This window comes from Hylaeus volcanicus, chromosome 7 (genome assembly GCF_026283585.1).
Source record: "Hylaeus volcanicus isolate JK05 chromosome 7, UHH_iyHylVolc1.0_haploid, whole genome shotgun sequence".
Classification (NCBI taxonomy): Eukaryota; Metazoa; Arthropoda; class Insecta; order Hymenoptera; family Colletidae; genus Hylaeus; species Hylaeus volcanicus.
Window position 1 is genome coordinate 16,069,997 of NC_071982.1, and position 19,268 is coordinate 16,089,264.

The window sequence follows — 19,268 nt, forward strand, 5'->3', positions numbered from 1 at the left end:
TCCGTAGAACGGAAGGGAACCCTTTGAATAGGAGCTCGGTGGAGGGAGAAGGCGAGCTTACCTTTCCACGCGTTTCTAAAGGTCCTCTTTACGCGGCGAATTTAACACGAGACGCTTCGACGTTAAATTCCCCGATCGCTCGATGGTTTTGATTAATAGAAACGCTCACCGATAACTCGATGTTGGCCGAATCAGAATTTTCATCGCGACCGTCGACGCGAACAAATTCGTTTCGTCGGCGAATAAAACATGGGGCTCGTCGAATTGGAAAATTAACACTGACAGAGACGGGCATTGGGCGCCAGATGCTGAACCTGTAAGGCATCGGATTTGAATCTGAGCTGCCCGTCGTGGGGATTCTGCCGTTAAAACGGGAATAAAAGTTAGGGAATTTTATCTTACGATTACCAATTTTCCATTACCAAACGGAATCGCGATTTATCTATTTAGCACGATTGCGAGTAAAAGTATGGTAAGTTTATGGAACTGGGAGATATTACAAGCTTTAAGTAAATCATTCGAACTGCATCAGCTCTGTATTTTTGGATATTTGCGTAACGTCGACGCGAAAGTAACGAAATGCAGGCAGCGAAGCTTAATTACCGACTCAGCTCGTTCGAAAAATTTCGACAAACAGAGTAGTCGGAATGTTGCGTTTGGCTGGCAGAAAGAATGGCGAAGTGTGCTCGAAAAATTTCGACGGACGAAGTAGTTGGAACGTTGCGTTCGGCTGGAGAAAGAATGGCCTAGAAAGCTTGCAAAATGAATAACATAACACAAAACAAGAGCAGATAAACAATACACAAACATCTTTCTAACTGAATATTAATATTCCAATAATGATATTCAAATACTCAAATAATGAAAATTTATTCATAGCTTTCCATACCCACAAATGATTCGCATAGTCGCAGCGAATCAAACTTGATTACCGAACTCGTTCGCGCGAAATGTTTTACGAATCGCTTCTAATCTTAGCACCCTCGTGGCGCGTGGACTGAATTCACTGATCCGCAGATGAAACAGCGTTAAAAAACCCCCCCCCCCCCCCCCCCCCCGTTTCCCTCAAATGCGACGTGTTGCGCGTAGCAATGCAACGTCCTGGCCCTGCGGATGCACATCGAAATTGCAACCCCTACACGTGTCTGAAAAATCAATATCACACATTCGGGGTGCTTCCTTACCTCCCAGAACGTATGATTTCATACCAAACCAGCTGCTTTGTCAAATATTATCATTTCACCCTCAGGGGCTGTAGCTACAATGTTTGATTGTGGTTACAGTACGGGTTTAGCGATCCCGAGGTACCCGAGCTATAGGGGGCAAGTGAACCCCAACAAATTGCTGACATCAAAGGTGTCAGAGAATGGAGGGAATGTAATGTAACGTAAAAAAGGAAATTAATCGATATTGTAAAAAAGGGCGATGTACGATAAAAGTACGTATGTTTATGAATATTTTTTGTTTGTTTATTTAACTTCCTTATTGTACAGACGGTGCAATGTTCTATGTACAAAGGGAAACTTTCATTAACCAAAAAGAGTGAAATGAAGTAGACAAAGTGAGCAAAAGAGTCGAGGTGCACCAGAATCCCAGTTTCTGAATTTAACCTTAAATATTGATAAAATTATTTGAAATTGTAGGTAGTAATTAAGCTTGAAATATCGACGTTACGTTTACAGCCGTTTTTTCTCTCATTGGAAATATTTACAGTTGTGCTTTCTCCTGTTTTCCGTTCATAGTTTACGAAATGTGACTCGATTTATATTCAGGCCAAATGGTCCCCGATTTCGTTAATTTGTACCGAAAAGGAGTATGGCGATAATAAAAACTTTGTCCTTCAAAGGAAAACGTTCATGTTCTTCTTGGTCCAACTGTGTAAAATGAATTCGACAGATATTCATGAACCTTTCATGGAGGAACGAAGCAGTACCGCTTTTATTTCGATAATCAAACACTTCACGAAATGGACCCAAAGTAGCTCGACGATGACCATTATCCAATCATCTAAAAGCTTCAGTTTCTCGAGTGGGATAAAGTGTCCCATGAAGGGCATTGCGTTTTTAGAATCGACTCTATCGGGAATCAATTCGAGAATGAACCTCGAATCCACTTCGAACAAGGAACGACTCTCGTACTAAAACGTCTCTAGCCCGAGCAACTCAGCTTTGCTTTCAAGCTTCGCGCATATTCAGACAACTCCGTGTATATGGCACGCGGTGCATTTCATTTATCGATTTATATTTCATCGATGATATTCTACGAGTTCATTGGGAAGTCAGGAAAGATAGTTCAGGAAAGTAGTTCAGAAAATGGCACATCTAGAAACGTCACGGCATACCGAGTACAAAATACAGTAATACCCACTTTCACGTGACAAAACAGGGATTCGCTCGAAAGCGGGCCATTGATGTCTTCTTCGAATTAGAACAGATTGCTCTGCATTCGCATACGCTACATTGAAGATTCACTTTGAAAATATTCATCTCAAAGCGAAATTCCTGCTCCACTAAGCTCAACATTATCCTTTTTTAATTTTCAACATTTTCCACGCAGATGAAAGTCGTGTCATCATTCGTCTCATTTGGCAGGACAAGCTAATGGGTTCGCTTTGAAGTGACTAAATCGAGACCGCCCTTTCGCTCGAAAACGGGGTATCAGTGTTCGTCAGTAATGGACACCGACGAAATATCTCTGGTTCCTCGTACACGTAGGAGAACATTCCATTACAAACTTCAAACAAATATTGTCACTCGAAAGCTGAACATTCCTCCTTTTTGTGTACAATTTTTACCACTAGTTGCAAGAAGAATGGATTCGCCTCGCCATTCGTCTCACCCTGCAGGTCCCCTTTAAAGCGACCAAACGAAGTCAACCAATTCACTTCTAAAACCCCCCAATCGATATCTACCTCTAATCAACGCCTACACACCTCGTTTCCTCGATCCAAACACAAACAATATTAGAAACCATTCCAACCCTCAAAAATTCAACGTGAAAACAGCCCCAGCAGCACCGCTTTCAAGTGACAATCCTCCTGTCTGCACGTGTCGCGCTTAAACCATCAACGACGTTCTTTGCCCCGTTCGTCTCATTTTGTGGAACAAGCTAATCGGTTCGATGGATTCGCGGTCGTGTTAGGCGAACCACGTCGTCCACCGCGAAACGAGTACACGCGTATCCGCAAATGAGTTTGACGGGCTGGCAGCTACATTCTATTGGGTAGGGACGAGGGAAACATGTCGCGTTACACGGGCGCGAATATCGGTCGCCCTGTATATTGGCTCTGGACAACGGGGATGTGTGGTCGACGGGCTAGCCACTTCCTCTTCGCTCGCTGTTCGATTAAATCTTCCGGGAAGCGAAATGAAGCGACGCCGGGCGAAGGCGCGGCCGGCGTCGCGGCGCAAATCACGCGTGCGAGATTGCGAACGCCTCGGTGGTTTGGGAATTAGTTTGTTGTCGGACGACGTTATGAATTCCGGGATCCCTCGGTCGGGAATATGGATTTTACTGAATAATACATCTCCATTGTTTAAACCACCGGGTTGGGAGGGCTTGTGGCACTGGGAAGGTCGTTTGACAGTTTAAGCAGTCGTAAGGAGACATTTTATCAGGATATTTAGGGGAGAGTGTCTTAAAGGGTTATGTGGTAGTTTAAGTAGTCACAAGGTAGTATTTTGCAGGATATTTAGAGCAACCAATTATCATATTTATTACCTCTTATTACCTCTATTATTAGAATATTTATTATAATTATTAATTTCTTTTTTAAACGCCCTAACATTTATTCCTCAACTTTACTCACCGTCCATTGTTAAGTAGAAAATTCCACCCCTTCCCTTTGATGGGACAAGCGTGCAATGATTATTTCTGGCGAAGAATGCCAAGCATTGGCACTCTTCGAGGGAACAAAACGTTGGAAAGTTTTCTTTAGAGAATGGCTCGAAAATGATGTCCCCTCGAAGGGGCTAATTAAGTTCCTTCATAACGGGCGCAGGAAGAGGGCGGCGAAACTTAACGAATTACTTGGCGCAAGTAATCGCCCGAGTCTCGTCAGTTCCTTCGAACTGTATCGCAACACGAAGCCACAGCGTTGTTAACCGAGTTCGGGTCAGCGCTCAAGAAATTCGTGTACGAAGCACGCGAAACCGACGTTCTGGTTTCTCGCGATGCAAACTCGAGCTCGCAGCCATCGGTTTGCCATGGAGATTGATTTACCATGGCCACTTATACTTCGCCCTCAAAGTCGTCTCGGTTTACCATGGGAATTGGTTTACCCGTGGAGATACATTTACCCGTGACCCGTGATACGCCACGTGTGCTTTGATCGAACTGTAACAAGTACGGGGAAAGTTTTATTCGGATGATGAATGACGAATGAGAAAGGACTTGGGACCGGACAATTTTTCGTAGAGGGTAATTTCATTTTATGAAATGAACAAACGATCACTTTAACAACTTAGCTGCCGGTCTCGCGCCGGCGCGAGATGCCTTTAAACAAATAAACAACAAAAAAGAAAGTTGGCTTCTGACTGACTCCCGTGTTCAAGACACTGGCAGTGAAACCGTCAAGCCCCCTGATTTCACATCTTCTACAACGTATATGAATTTGAACGAAGTCCGCGGAGTTGAGTGCGCGGACGATCAATTTCAACGTGGAAGCGACACTTACGCGACTTCGGGGATAAACTTGGCGCGGTGGACGACCGAAAATATTCCATTAAAGGCGGACAGGCATTTAGCCGGGCTCGCGGAGTAGTTTTGTCGCTCTGTTGAAACACAATCCCGGTGGTAAATTTGCTCGTAAGCGGCGCAGCAGTTATCCGGCGCGGTTAATTGTTCCACCTTCAGTTTCTGGGTATAATACATTCGTTTCGGGGCAAAGTAACTTTCCGAATAGGGGGGGCCAACGCAAATATCGTTGATAAAATACATTTCACGAGGAACACGGCTGCCAAGCGGCTATGAAATTACGAGGAGATATTCGAAACGCGTCGTTCGGCTTGTTAAACCGAATTTTGGAGCGAATAATCGGGAAACTAGATAGCGAAAGGAAGGAGGGGGGCAGTGGAGAGTATGACGTTATCGTGACGTGTGTCTAGCTGATTGATATTCCACGCAAACCACTTAGTGGGTAATTGAAACTCACGTTCGTTGGGTTAACACCGTCGACCAAACGTTTTGGAAAGTTTGTGCGATTTTCAGGAATTTATATTTCCTTGTATTGCTGATGAAAATGAAAATTAATGGTGTTTTTATTAATTATTGTACAGGTTAGTGCTCTTGATTCGTGTTCCTTAAATTAGAATCTTCGATTACGTGTCGATGGAAGTCAGTTTTTAAATATCGGTGCGTTCGAGTTGTACGTCTTGGAAATAAAAATATAATTTTGTTTTTAACAAATGAATTCCTGAATTGAACGTGGATGAAATTACAAAATGCGTACAGTATGCAATGATGTGAAAGAATATTAAAAGTAAAATTCCTATTTAGATTCAATTTCTGTAAAGACGCGTGCAAAGATTTTATTTTGCTCGAAGATCCCCAATTCAATAATGACACATACATAACTGTTTGACTGTTGTGAGAAATAAATTGAAAGTCGTGCAGAGGCCACAGTTATTAGAAGGCTCCGTACGGATTACGTCGCTCGGCTAGGGTCGTGTTTTGATTAGCCGCGAACAATGTGACTGCCGCGCCCTACCCGAACTCTCACTACGTCGTGTGACTGTGACGGGTTTAGACGTGCGATGGAACGTTCCCGAGTGAAATCTGTTCGATTAAACATCTCGATAGCGATACTGGTATCGTAAGTACTCTAATTATTCCACATAACTATTAATTATGTATACACAATCGGTCTCGTATTAGGTTGTGCCAGAAGTTTCTTTCGCGACTTGCACTCAGTTATTTTGTGCGACAGTGTTTTGAAAATGTATAAAATTCATTATGAAAGTAAATAATAGTCAAAGGTTAAACACATAGAAAAACCGTATTACTAAAGCGTTGAAAGTCTATCGCAAATCGGTCAAACGTTTGCTGAGCAATTCCTGTTGCTGTAAAATACCAACGGCCCTTCACGCGGAAGCATTGCTCGTCGTCGACGATACGTCGCGACTAACTTCTCCGCAACGAGTTATATCCAGGTAATCGCGTTTCGTCGAGGCTCCTTTTGTCTGAAACGTAATTCACGTTAAACTCTTGCGCGAGAGCCGAGCGAAATCGTCGCAGCGAGACGCTCGAAATCGGTCAGGAAACGTTTCAGTTGGAGGGGGTTGGGTGGAAATCGCGAATACTGTGTCGTGTTCCTTAGCGAATGGCTCACTTGACCCGGGCTCGATGCGGAACGAAATCAGATCAAGCAAGTCGAGCGATACCCGCCCTTTGACTCGAATGCAAATGCATTATAAACGAACCCCCGACGCGCGGCACACGTCGACGCGCAGCCAGAAACTTGACTGCGATGCATCCCCATTGAACGCGATGAAAACAACTCGACGTACGCGCGTCGCGACTCTAACAGCACCCACTTTGCTGAAAATATTCGTCGCGATAGTGATCGCTGCGCTTTTAATTAAATCGACTCGTTTTTAAGAAATTCCGAGGATAATGTCAAGGGTTGATAATTAATAGGATCAACTAGGGCTTAAACAATACGACTACCTTTTGGAATTCTGTTATTCTAAATATTTATTCGAAATGACTTCACTTATTTTGATTAATTTTGTGTATCGTATTTATTCATTTTCTTTTTTGTTCGTAGTATACGATTGTATCAGGTTGTCCCAAAAGTTTCTTTCGCTTTATTAATAAGTAATACATGGCACAATATTTGATGTTTTATGTTACATTACTGAATCGTGCACGATTCATTTTGCTCCATTACTGTTACAACATGAATATCTATGAAATTAGATTGTCTATTTATAAAAACACGATCACATAAAATAATTGAGCGCAACACGCGAAAGAAACTTTCGGGACAACCTAATAATTTCGTTAATCATATACCGATAATAATAATCGAACAATATTAGTCACGTACTTATACTCGAATAACGATATTCCAATGATGTACTCCAACGGTATATTGAAACAGTGTACTCGAATAGTCCTAATTTATTCGCAGCATCGACTACACGGGAAACTATGCAAATATTAAATTGCTAGACTGGTCCCAGGCCCTCGCTATCGAGGGTGACGTACGAGCGCACCCCTATTTCCCCTTCGCCTAAGCTAAATAGTAAATTTCTCCGTAAGCGACGCGCTAAATCTAGCAGATAAGTGCGGCTATCTCGACTGACGCGTCGTTTACCCCTTTGAAATACAACCTTTGAAGGCGAACGAAGCGCGCGGCAGTTTCGCGAGCGTCCGTTTCATAAACGTTTCAATTAAAAGTAAAGCATCGGCCGTGCGATGCATTCACTGTGATTTAATACCACGGCGGATTTTCGAATAAAGCGCGCCCTCGAGTTGGCATAAACGCACCCTCACGGCTCGACGAAAGGGCTGCGAAGGATGATTTTAGGTTTCCAGGGATATCCGAGAGTAGTTGAAAGGTCCAGCCCTTTCCAGAGTCGATGGACCCGTGAAAATGCGTAACTGGAACTTTGAGTCGACGCTGGACCATTATTCGTTTCTCGACTCCTGTTTGGTTTATGTTACGAGGAGTGGCGCTTTCCTGCCAGAGACAAATTGCAGGTTCTAATATTAACTCGAGTACCTTAGTTTATCGTTCTAACGCGGCAGCTTTGAATAGTAATTTCTTCTAAATGTGTTTCCGCGTTTACAGTAAATAGGAATTAACTCGATGGAATTTATTTCGCGTACCTTTATAAATGTTAAGCAGTGAATTGTGATTGGCTTGATAGAATTTATCTTCGCGTGGTTTCATTAATGCTATTTGTCATTTTTAATGGGATTCGTTAAATTTCTGTCTTTGAAGGAAGTAACTGTGAAAGTTTGAAGGTAGGATAATTCATATTAAATATGATAAAAGGAATAAATCTAAGGAAGAATATTAAATGGATACGTCCACACATTTGTAATAAAGACGTTTATAATATCCCTTGGGCTTTAAACTAAGGATATTCTTCTCAGGAAAATTAATATTATGAATGACTACTGAGATTAATGAATCCAATTAGTGAAGTAAAATTGACGCAGAGCTTCCAAATTAGTTAAGCACAATCCAATTGTTCGCCAGAACACCGACTTCCTTCAACGACTAACACACAAATTAGTCTAATGAATAGACTAATGAATAGAGCTTCGTTGCTTCATAAAGGGTCGAAACTTCATTCACGAAGGATAACGAACTATTATACGAAATTCACTTTGCATAGTCCTAATACAAATTAAAGCGTTCTTTCAGTCAGACTATAATGTAAACTATATAATACCATACCGCTGTCGATATTCACAAACCACCAGCACCCCAGAAGAAACATAAATAAATGATGTACACGTCCATGAAAATTTAACTCCACCTACTCCTACTTCGTTTTAAAAATTCATTTTCTCGGAACCAAGGCCTCGTACGTAAAAACTTTATTACACCTTTCCGATTCCCTTTTACCCCGAGAACCACCCCTTTCACAGGTCTTCCCATGAAATCTACCAAATAACTCGCTCAAAGATACGAAGGGGTCAGACTCGAGGAACGGAGTTTAAGAGAGTTGGAAACGAACATAGAAACGGAAAATTGAATGGAATACGAAGGAAAAAAAAAGCAAAGTCGTCTTTCCCGCCCTTTCGCGAAGGGCGAATACATGCAAGTTTCACGAGGCAGTTAAACGCGCCGGGTCGTATTAGCAGCACGTTCAAATAAACGTTGGCTTATGCGTCGGACTGGCCGTTCTTCAACCCCCTCGAAGATTATCGCTGAAACTCCTTCGCTTTGCCACCTCGGGATCAGAAAGTTTCCCGTGTTCCCGCAGCCAGGATTTCCCTAAAAGAGGTTCCAGCTGAAACACATCCACGTCTGGGGTTCTACGTTCGACCAATGACGAGACTTTCCACTTTTTGGAAAGGTCGGCGTAGACGACGCCGACGCGACGGCGAGACAGTAATCGTTTGCAAGGATATCGTCGCGAATGGATATTTCCTTGGAAGTGTTTCCTCCCTGGTTTCCTCCCTGAGCGAAACTATTCAGCAACATCGTGGTAAGCGTCTAAGAGGCGCTTACGGCAGCGGGTTATGAGAACAGCGTAGTGAAGGCGCTGGTTCGGTTAATGAAATAGTAATTGATAAGTGTGGAGTGTGGAAGTATACGAAGGTTTCTACTCAAAATTTTTGGCTAAGTTGGTTAGGTCTGGGTTAGAACTCTTAGTTTTTATTTGAAATTTTGGGACCCTCTTCTGTGTAGATGTATTTATTGATTATGTCTGGGTAGTGTAAAATTTGTTAAATTGCACAGGGGGCACGGAAGACGAATAGGATTCATTTTTACAGTTTATTACTGCGATAAATTACTCTAATTGAAATTTCCCTCGTGTTCTTATTAATTCATTTAAGAATTTCGATTTAGTACTATTTTTAAATCCTTAAATGTCCATAGGGGTTCTAATTCTTGGTCATTTTTTCCATTTCGCCACTGGCTCGGACACTCGAACTCAATATCTCTCTTCGTAGCACGAAAGTGTCTTGCGCATTCCACCTGGCGAGGGGGTCAGACTTTATAAATTAAATGTTCACTCGAATAAATCGAATTTATGTGGCTCGAAAGGGGTCAATGGGATCGTAAGAGCAGCAGTGTTAAATAGACAAATCGATTGGACCAAGTCAGGCATATTTCATGTAGGTGCAGAAACATTGGAAAGAATATATCGATGAATATATTCATTTTTAAACGAAAACACATACAAGAAAATCATAAGTGTCATACATACATACACATACTACGGTCACTTTCAAAATTTGAATCCAAGTAAACGATACATCGTAATTCGCAAAACCATCATCCCTCGATTCAACCTCCAGCTGGCTTTAAACTTCAACGACTATCCTTAATTCCCCCTGCCTTTCGATGACACCATTCCAACCAGAAGTTCCGAACTCGAGTCAGACTTTGTTCCTCGAGGGGTGGGCCACCCCTTCGTCGACCAGAGCAATCCCTGTTCTTTGTGTCCGCAGAACATTGTCCAGCGCCGATCGAATCTGTGAAATTTCAATAAAACGAATTAATTCCGTAGCAGATCGGTTTCTTCGCGGGTAGAAAGCGAGCCGTCGATACTTAATCCGTTTCTCTTCAGCCGGCTTCGCGCGCGGGAGAACGTTTATTATCGAAACCGACGGTCGAACGTTGGATAAAGTTGCAGGGAGCTCGCCACTTGTCGATTCCGCGCGGCCGAGCTGTTATTTCAATTTTATTGTTTCCATTGGCTCCGCTGGTCGGTGTAATAACATCTCGGAAACTAATTTAGGGGTTGCGATTTGTTAGAGGAATGGAAAGGTTGAGATATCGAATTTTGCTGGTGGCTCGGAGGCTAACTAGTAACTTGTCGCTTCTTGAACGTTTCTTTTTGTGGGAATTAGTTGTGATTCGTGAAAAATTTCCATCTATTTTGAAAAATAAATTCGTATACTGACAGAGTCATAAAGAAAACGTTCTTTTCGAATCTCATTTTAGAACTTATCCTAACTACGAAATAGAGAAGAACGAATCAAAGGAAAAATGACGCGGCATTCTCCGGTTATCCATTTCGCCTCGTAGCAACGAAAGGGAATAACGAACGATCAAACAATTACTTCCGGCGCTGTAACGTTAATCGATTCACCATTGTGTGCGCAAGAAAGGAAAGTGCTCGCGGTATTATTTTCAAGAACCATTCATCACGAACGATAAAGCGCGAGGGGGGAACGTTCGAGCTCTCGACACACGGGACCTGTCAATAAGGTCATGAAATCGATTCTCGTTGATCGGCGAGCGAGTCGAAAGCGCGTCGATAAAAAGTTTCGCGCTCGATTCGCAATTCGACGGTGCGAGCATAACTGCGAGTTTGACGCTTCTCAATATTTCTGCCGATCCTACCAGGGAGGGAAATATCGAGAATTTTTAGCATTTCACGTTTTTGACTATCGAGAAAGAAAAAGGGAATATATTTCTGAAAACGGTGTTTGTATTTTAATTTCGTATTTCGTATTTTTCATTCTCAATCAATCTATATGTAATCACAAGCCAATTTGTCTCTACCTAATTTCCTGACTTTAGGACATTTTTATCTTCCGCGCTTTCTAAATTCTTCCAAATACTATTCAACAATATGCGTTAAAAACTGTTGCATCGTCTCCCAGTAATTTTTCGCGAATATCGGAATCGTTGGGAAGATGGCGGATTAAGTAAATCAGTTGATGGCGGTACGAACAGGGTGGAAGGAGTTGTGGCAGTTGCAAATTGAAAATGACAATCTGTTTTAATTAACGTGTCCGTTGCGCGTTCTCATTAATTCAACTGCCGCTAACGTCGCGTCGCCGCGACGTTCGTTTTATTTATTGAAATTAAAACCGCGGTTTTCATTAAATATCGCGCAATTCTAAAGTGGCGTTTACCAGATGGCCGCCGAGAGGATTCGCCTTCATCTTCGCGTTTGATGTCTTTATTGAAAGCTGGCAAACGATTGCCGACGAAAACTTAAAGGAACGGAAACAACAATTGAGGTTCTAACGTATTGTAAAGAATGTTTTTGACAAAAGTTTATCAGTATTTGAGATTTTTTAAATAGCACCATATATTTTGGACATGACAGAGTCAATGATGACGTTGAGAAGAGTTCAACAGTATTACACTAACTATACAATAGATGTTTCCCATATTGAAACCACCACGAACAACTGTCGAAAGCATTCATCTTTGATCAGACGCCTTCGGAATCGACATTTTTCCCCAACTTTGCGTCTTCGTTCACCTATCTTTTCATTCCCACTCCTTTCTCATCCGCTGGCACTCGACATTCTGTTCGAACGCGGGGCAATCGAGGCTCTCCGCGATTACCACGTCGAGTAGCCTTTAGAATGATTCTTTCCCCGTAGACTCCGAGGCGGGACGATTGTAGCGGCAATTAGCGCTTAATTGCCGCTGCCTCGAGGCCGTTGAAACGTTTCGTAGTCCCCGATCCGTTTTGCCTTCGACAGGGGATCCCTCGTTTCGTCGTTGTTCCGTCGATTCATCGTGAGCAATATAAACGGTCCCGCCCGTCGTCGATCCTTCGAACGAGAGGCGAAGACAACGCTGGTAATCCGACCACTTAAAATTTAATAAGCCTTGCGCCGCCAGATGCGACCCTAAAGCGAAATACTAATTTCGCGGAGTTGAGCGGGGACTTAGACCGTTGCTGTTTTAATCCTCGCCCCGCTGGAGCCTGAGCTTTCCCGTGCCATGAATTTAATTGTTGATTAAGCTGAGAGTCTTCGAGACTCTTCTTTTTTTTTTTTTTTTTTTTGTTGCGTTCGCAAATTTTAGGTCTTAACGAAGTATTAAGTTAGAGGGGATAGGCGTCGTTCGGGGAGCCATCGGGAGTGTTTACGCGTTTACAGAAATTATTCGCTGAGAGCTCTCGAGTTCTCAACGTGCGGAGGGAGTAAACCCCTGAGAAGTTGGTACAAGGAGTCACTGAATACTTCACGCTTCCGTGTTAATAATTTTTCGAATGGTTAGAGGTGTACACAATCCACGACAAGAGCTTGCAAACTCTTTACGAAAAAATACTGTATTTTCTAAAAAAAAATGAGTACACCAGAGAGAAATTGTCGTGTCGCGGGCGGGAAGTTTATCGTTTAACATTTTATAACAGCGTGGCGAACGAATCACGTAACTGATAGTTGTTTGCGAGCGGTGGCGCTCGTAAATCAGCCTCAAGATCAACGGGAATTAACTTGCTATTGGAGTAATGAAATACCTCTCTACCCTCGAGGAGCACGTTAAGAGATATCCCGCGAGTTTCTTCATCTTCTCCTTGCGCTTTCCAAGTCTTTTCCCCGATAATTCTCGCGGACTCTTGAAAACTCCAGAAATATCGCGGAGCTGTCGGATTCTTTACGATGATGTTTACAGACTGAGATTAAGTCTGGTGCGGTGGACCGAGAAAAGAATTCGAGGTATTATCATCGCATTGTTTGACGATCTCGTGATGCAGGATAATCGTTATACACGACATATCGTTTTATTTATCGTTTTACGATCTTAACACGGTGAAATGGACAAATGGAGTTTTCGATCGACGTTTCTTCGTGAATGTAGACTGGACAAATATTGCGTATGACCAAGGTTCGATTGCAGAACGAAATATTCAACGTTATTTTTTCAACTTTTTATTTGATTCTGCTTTTTTTTGTTTACCTTTTACACTTTTGACGCAGCATTCCGTGCGATCCGATGCATGAAGAATATTATGGAATAAAGTCTGCGTTTGTGAATAAAAGGCGGATTAGTGATATGGTGCATATAGTGCAGGATGTTGCTAAATAAAAAATATTTGTAGTGAACAAAAATACGTCGAGAAGTGTTTGACATTGTACAGTAAAGGAAATCGATAATTTAACGTTGACAATAAAAATGTGAGCGTAATTCGTTCATGAACTATTATTACATAATAATAAAAATATCTTAAAATACCTTTTAAAAAGTAATAAATATTACAAATGTGTCTAGTACAAGTAGGGACTTGATAAAATATAACAAAATAAATTATAATTGTCTAATTAACCCTTCGTGCATCCAAATATAATTTTTCTCGTCGATAATTTCATTCACTCCCTGCATTCCAATTTCGAACCACGATGTGGATGCAATTTTCTTTAGATTCACAATCTGTTCCAGAGCTGAATTCGACGTCCCCGTCGACCAGCGAGCTGGGCGAGCTGATCGCGGACGTTGAGAACGACGAGTTAAACAAGGACACGGATGACGACGAAGACGCGGTCGAGGACATCCTTTATATGCGCGGGGCGTCGTTTACGATACACCTGGACCCGCTACCTGAGAACAACACAGTAAATTCTACGAAGTCCAACGATGAGACAGGCGCCACCCTCGATCGAGTCGAGCTGCGAGCTACGTCTCAGGTATGAGGTGTTTTATTTCTGACCGTAAAGAACTGTTGCTTCATGGAACGGAATGGAAAGTACTATCGTAGAGGGAAATAAAGTTCCTGGGTCCGAGAGGAATGTGGTGCTAGGAGTTAGTATAAGGGAGGAAATGTTGTCCTTCTGTTCGGAGGAAATCTCGTTGTATGTGTTGAGAAAGAAAACTATTTAAAGAGGGATGTATAGGGTAGTTTGATGTTCGTTGATTAAATGAATTATGAATATTAGCGTCCATGCACAACCTTTGATAATTAATTCAAGTATCAGCCTAACATGTCTGACCAGTACCGTCCAATACTACCAGCAATTTCTCTCAGGTCTGATCTTTCTTTCTCCGCACAGTACGATTGTATCGTCTCTGATGCAAGAGTGATTCATTGACCAGATGTATAGACAGACAGTGAATCAGAATGATGTACGATCGTACACAAAGCACTATGGGGTCACTGTATGGTAGAGTACTAATCCTAATGTTATCGTCGTGTATGTTAAGCCTCCCTTATTTCATTCTCTGTCCGTGTGCCATATGGGACGCATTGATTCGAATGGGTTCGTAAGGGCAGATACGTATCGCGACTATGATGAACGGTACGCTCTATCACGGATTAACTATATTCAGATGGTCTTAGTTGAGCAACATTGTCTGTTAAATATAAATCAAAGATGAAATTCATTTTTAATTTAAATTTTGAGTTATGTGCTTCGAAGTGTCTGCAGAACAATGAAAATTGATGGGACTATGAATATGAAATTAAGATTATTATTATTATTGTTATTGGTGAGACGCGATGGGAGCAAAAGTAATAATATAAAATTAAGAAATAAATTAGAAATGAATTTATATTTAATCTTTATTATTGCTTGTGAAAAATTCAACGTTTCACTCTCCATACCTTTCTGTTCTTCCGACTATCTAACTTGACACATTGTGGCCTGGGTATGTCCATTCAATTGAATACCCCGTGGAGACCAGCCATTTAATTCGTTCCACCTGTGAAATACAGAACATTCCTCCGACAGTTTTAATTTTTATTTCTCGTCAGATTTTTATTCAGCTCGGCGGCTGGTATTTCTAGATTGTCCCCTGTTGCGTTGTACGAAAACAGTTGAAGGTTATTCTTACTCAATTTATTTTTACCCACTATGTCAAAAACAAAAAAGAAAAAAAAACAATCGAAAATTTAAAAATATATTTCGCTTCCCATAGTTAAAAACTATTTGCCAACTGTTGGATTGTCAATTTTCCTCGTTGTTTCAAGGGCTGCTCTAAAAACCGGCCATACATTTTTATCTACGCGAAGATAGGACAATTCTCAATTTAGCATGGAGCAATTCCAACCCCAATCTCGTTCGCTGTTTTTATTTTTATTTTTATTGTTGTTTTTCCGTCCGTTTCTCCGTCGCATTTTTTTTTGAGAGAGAAATTTGTATTTTAATTTTAAAAGTATCTCGGAATATTGGGCAATTTAGATGTCGTATGGGGGTAATTGGAAAATTGCTCAATGTTATTTATCGGGCGTGGTTTCCGCTATATAATTTCACGTTGACGCGCGATCGCGAAATGCGTGCATCCGTTTCCGTTTCAGTATGCGAACCACTCGAACCTCTCCCACTTGCATATCCAGTTCACTGAAAACCGTATTCGCCGATCGTTGTCGAGAATTTTCCACCATTTTGTTGCCGGACGATACGACCAACTTTCCGAAGCAGAAATTTTATTATAACGTAGAGTTGCGAATGGGAGAGTAAATAAAAAGTTACTTTGAGGTAAAAGTAGTAGAAAGCTTAGGTTTTATTCAATTTATAATATTACTATACTTGAATTTTTATGAATTATATTAAATACACGTACTACCATCTCGATAGTGTTTCTTATATAATATAATTCTATAAAAATCAAAATTCCTGTGGAATTCAAGTATACTAAAATTCGCATAAACATCGAAGCACCTAAACAATACCCTTTCCAGTCCTCTCCAAACAAAACTTCTTTCCCTTCCCCAATTAAGGACACTTCTCCGCTACCCCAAAGTCAGCATGCCCCCACGAAATCGCTTTTGTTTTCAAAATTCCTCTCGTTTTCGCGCAACCACAAACATTCCGCGCCCTAATTCGAAAGGTCTTCCGAATAAAAACGTCGCGACGCGAGCAACAGGTCCCCCCTCCCCTGACCGAAGCGTTGGTTCCACGGTCGCCTGGGATCCAGCTGTTCCCTCCCAAATTCGCGATAACTCTGCAAGAAGCATCGATCAGTTAATACCGTTCGGGGCGTTCCGACGAGACTTACGTCTTTTTGGAAGAGCATTGCAGCCTCGTCGAGGGTCTGGAGATGCGCTGATACCGTATCGAGGTCTCTGATCGACCGAACAATAAAGACCCGTTGAAGATCGAGCCTGGTACAGAATTGGAACACAGTGGAAGCACTTTGGTATGAAATGGCTTCATATAGGAAAAATAGGTCGTTCGATGAAAAGGATATAGCCAATCTAGAGAAGCACAGGACTCTGCAGGCTATTGGATTCCTCGTGCACAGGACAACAATTGAGGAATTAGCAGAGTATTAAGGAGGGGGTGGTGAAAAGAACGTCTCGTGACATAGCTTAGTTTTAAGGGCATGTTCCTACTATCTATAAATAAAACACTCGAAGGTTTGGGGCACGTGTTGATGTTAAAATTGAGAGGTTAAATTTTACAGGAATATTTTCTGATGATTTCGCAAGATATTTAGGGGATGCGTAACATAAGAACCACCTTAGTGAACGGTTAATCTCCCACCACCACAGCCGTTGCAGTTCTCAGCATCGAATCCCCCAAAGATTCCTACTAAAAGTCCCCGTTTCGATTTCCAGGGTCCCAATCTGGAGCAGAAACTCCCCTCCACGATGGAGAGCATAGTGATCACCGAGCCGTCGTGCTCCCTGGACTGTGGGCCAGCTGGCAACTGCTACATCGAGCAGTCCAGGGGGGATGACGTCGATCTGGGGGACGACGACTCCGACAACGTGGACGACGACGACGACGCCTCGATGTCGATGGATCTCGAAGGGAACGACGTGGCACCGAGACGGAAGCAAGGGTCCTTCAGGCAGAGGTGTCAATGCCCCCTAGGCAGAGGCGGCGATCGATGTCAGCTAGGTGAGTGATTTTCATTTAGCCACGTAGTCGTGTTTCGTGCGGCGTTTCGCGCCATCGGGTGAAAGTACCTCGCGAAAGAGTTCGTTGGCGTCGGCCAGCACCCCTACAAGGGTGGATACCCGCTTGGATGAGAGCCAGCGGCTCGAGTCGCGCCAGAATTCATCGACGCTCGACAACCTGATGAAATAAGACTCGGTTCGAGCCACGATAGGGCGGTGTTTAATTACAGAGAGGGATTTCCAAGAGGACTGCGTAGACGGTTCGATGAAAAAGACGCGAAGGGCGTTGGAGGACCTTTGACTGCGACGCGTAGGTGTTCGCGGGTCGTTGTGTATCAAGTTAATTAGTTCGAGTAGGACGTACATAAAAAATTGAATCGAAAATGTAGGATACAATTTTGTTCATGTTTGTCGTTCGTGTCATTTGTTATTAAAAATTTGTAAAATTTTAAACTTGAAAAAAACTAAACAGAAGTGCCTAAAAAGTCTGCAACCGAAACGCAAATGAAGCTCGATCCCGAGAGTCAACCGAATCTTTCGAAACCAATTACAAAATCAAACAGATCGAATAAAAAATCTACATCTGTCAGCGATCGGTTGCGATTCGTTTCGAAAACGACGTGTATCCATTTCGTTGGGACCACGATAAATTGGAATTTCCGGGAAAATTGTTTACACACTCGATGGAACGGTTGTTGCGTCGCTATCTATCGCGGGATCCATGCGTGTAGGTAAATTTAATAACCACTATATTTCGCGAATTGATGCGGATTACGCTTTCCCCTGCGCGGTGGCATTGTAATCTCGATGATTGCGACATAATAGCGACTCGATTACGGTCGTTTGCGTTCTTGTTTCGACCATCGATCCGAACCGACCGCGATTTTTCTTTGCCCGAAAAGCAACCGCTGACCGCAAACGGATTTCGTCTCGCCCGTGCTGTAAAACGGTGTTTTGTTTCGTAATAGTTGCAAAATGTCTGCGAACCCACCGTTCGCGTGCACTGTTCGCGCGACTGTGGCAACGTCTATTTACAAAGTCTATTTACAAAGAAAAAAATATTTTTCACGTGAGAATATCAATCAGAAAAAAGTCCATCAGTTATTCATGTCCCACTCGACGGTAGACCATAAGCTTTCGTGTTGCATAAACGTAAAAGTGCATGGTAAAGTTTCTAAAGCTCGGATAATCGGAGCTAGGGAGTAGCGTGATTTTTGTCCTGTTTTCTCCGGCCCCGAGCACATGAAATAAGAAGAGGTCGATCCTCGAACGGAACAGAGCGTGCTGCACTACTGTATTGCGTATAAATAAATAAGCAGACGCGGGGCGAGCTTTTTTTCAATATTTCAGACCCGCGGGAAAATCTAAGAATATCCTCACGTGTGTAGATGTGATGGATGTCTTGACGTTTGCGGTGAATCACGTCCAGCGGGATTTATTCGTTGAGTCACGTGAAACCATCACTATCGCGATGGGAGCATCACTGTGCTTGCAATGACGATCGATTGCAACCACAGTGATGATTCATTGCAGAAAAATATTAGAGAACGAATAAGTCGCTTTCGGATGATTAAATATAAAAGTGGAACAGATATTAAACGTCCCTTAATCCTTCGGAACTGTTACGTGGCAGCTCACGTGCGCGTCGAGACGCCACCTCGGCCACAAATTCTCCAGAAGCTCGAATCACCTCGCGCCGCCCAAGACGAGCATTATCGCGTCGAGCATAATCCCCCAGACGAATTGTATCGCTCGTCTTAAAACGCGATATCGCGAAATTAACGGGAGCCAACGTCGGGTAGCGTCTTGACGGGCGGAACAGCTTTCCCAGCGAGCTCTAAGCTTGATGCACGGGGGAGGATAGAGCAGTCGAGCGATGACAGACCGTCCTAGTCGCCAAGGGATTAACGCCAGCTCTCGGTCCTCGTCACGATTCCTCGTGGTTTCTCAAATTCGTGCCACGAACGACCAATTGCTGGTAGAACCAATTCAGTAATGTGGGGACAGAAGGTTTGGGTTAGGTTTCTAATGGACAAAAATCCCACGCTA

At 42.7% G+C, this 19,268-nt stretch overlaps 1 protein-coding gene across 3 annotated transcripts in view; it reads left to right on the forward strand.

Annotated features, from left to right (window-relative positions):
• The window catches only part of LOC128879985 (pikachurin-like), a 161,032-nt gene that overhangs the window by 59,164 nt on the left and 82,600 nt on the right, over nucleotides 1–19,268 (forward strand). For all 3 annotated transcript variants that reach the window (XM_054129583.1, XM_054129585.1, XM_054129584.1), the window contains exons 4-5: nucleotides 13,820–14,064; nucleotides 16,935–17,220. In XM_054129583.1, the coding sequence (XP_053985558.1) occupies nucleotides 13,820–14,064; nucleotides 16,935–17,220 (531 nt within the window). The remainder of the gene's footprint in view (nucleotides 1–13,819; nucleotides 14,065–16,934; nucleotides 17,221–19,268) is intronic.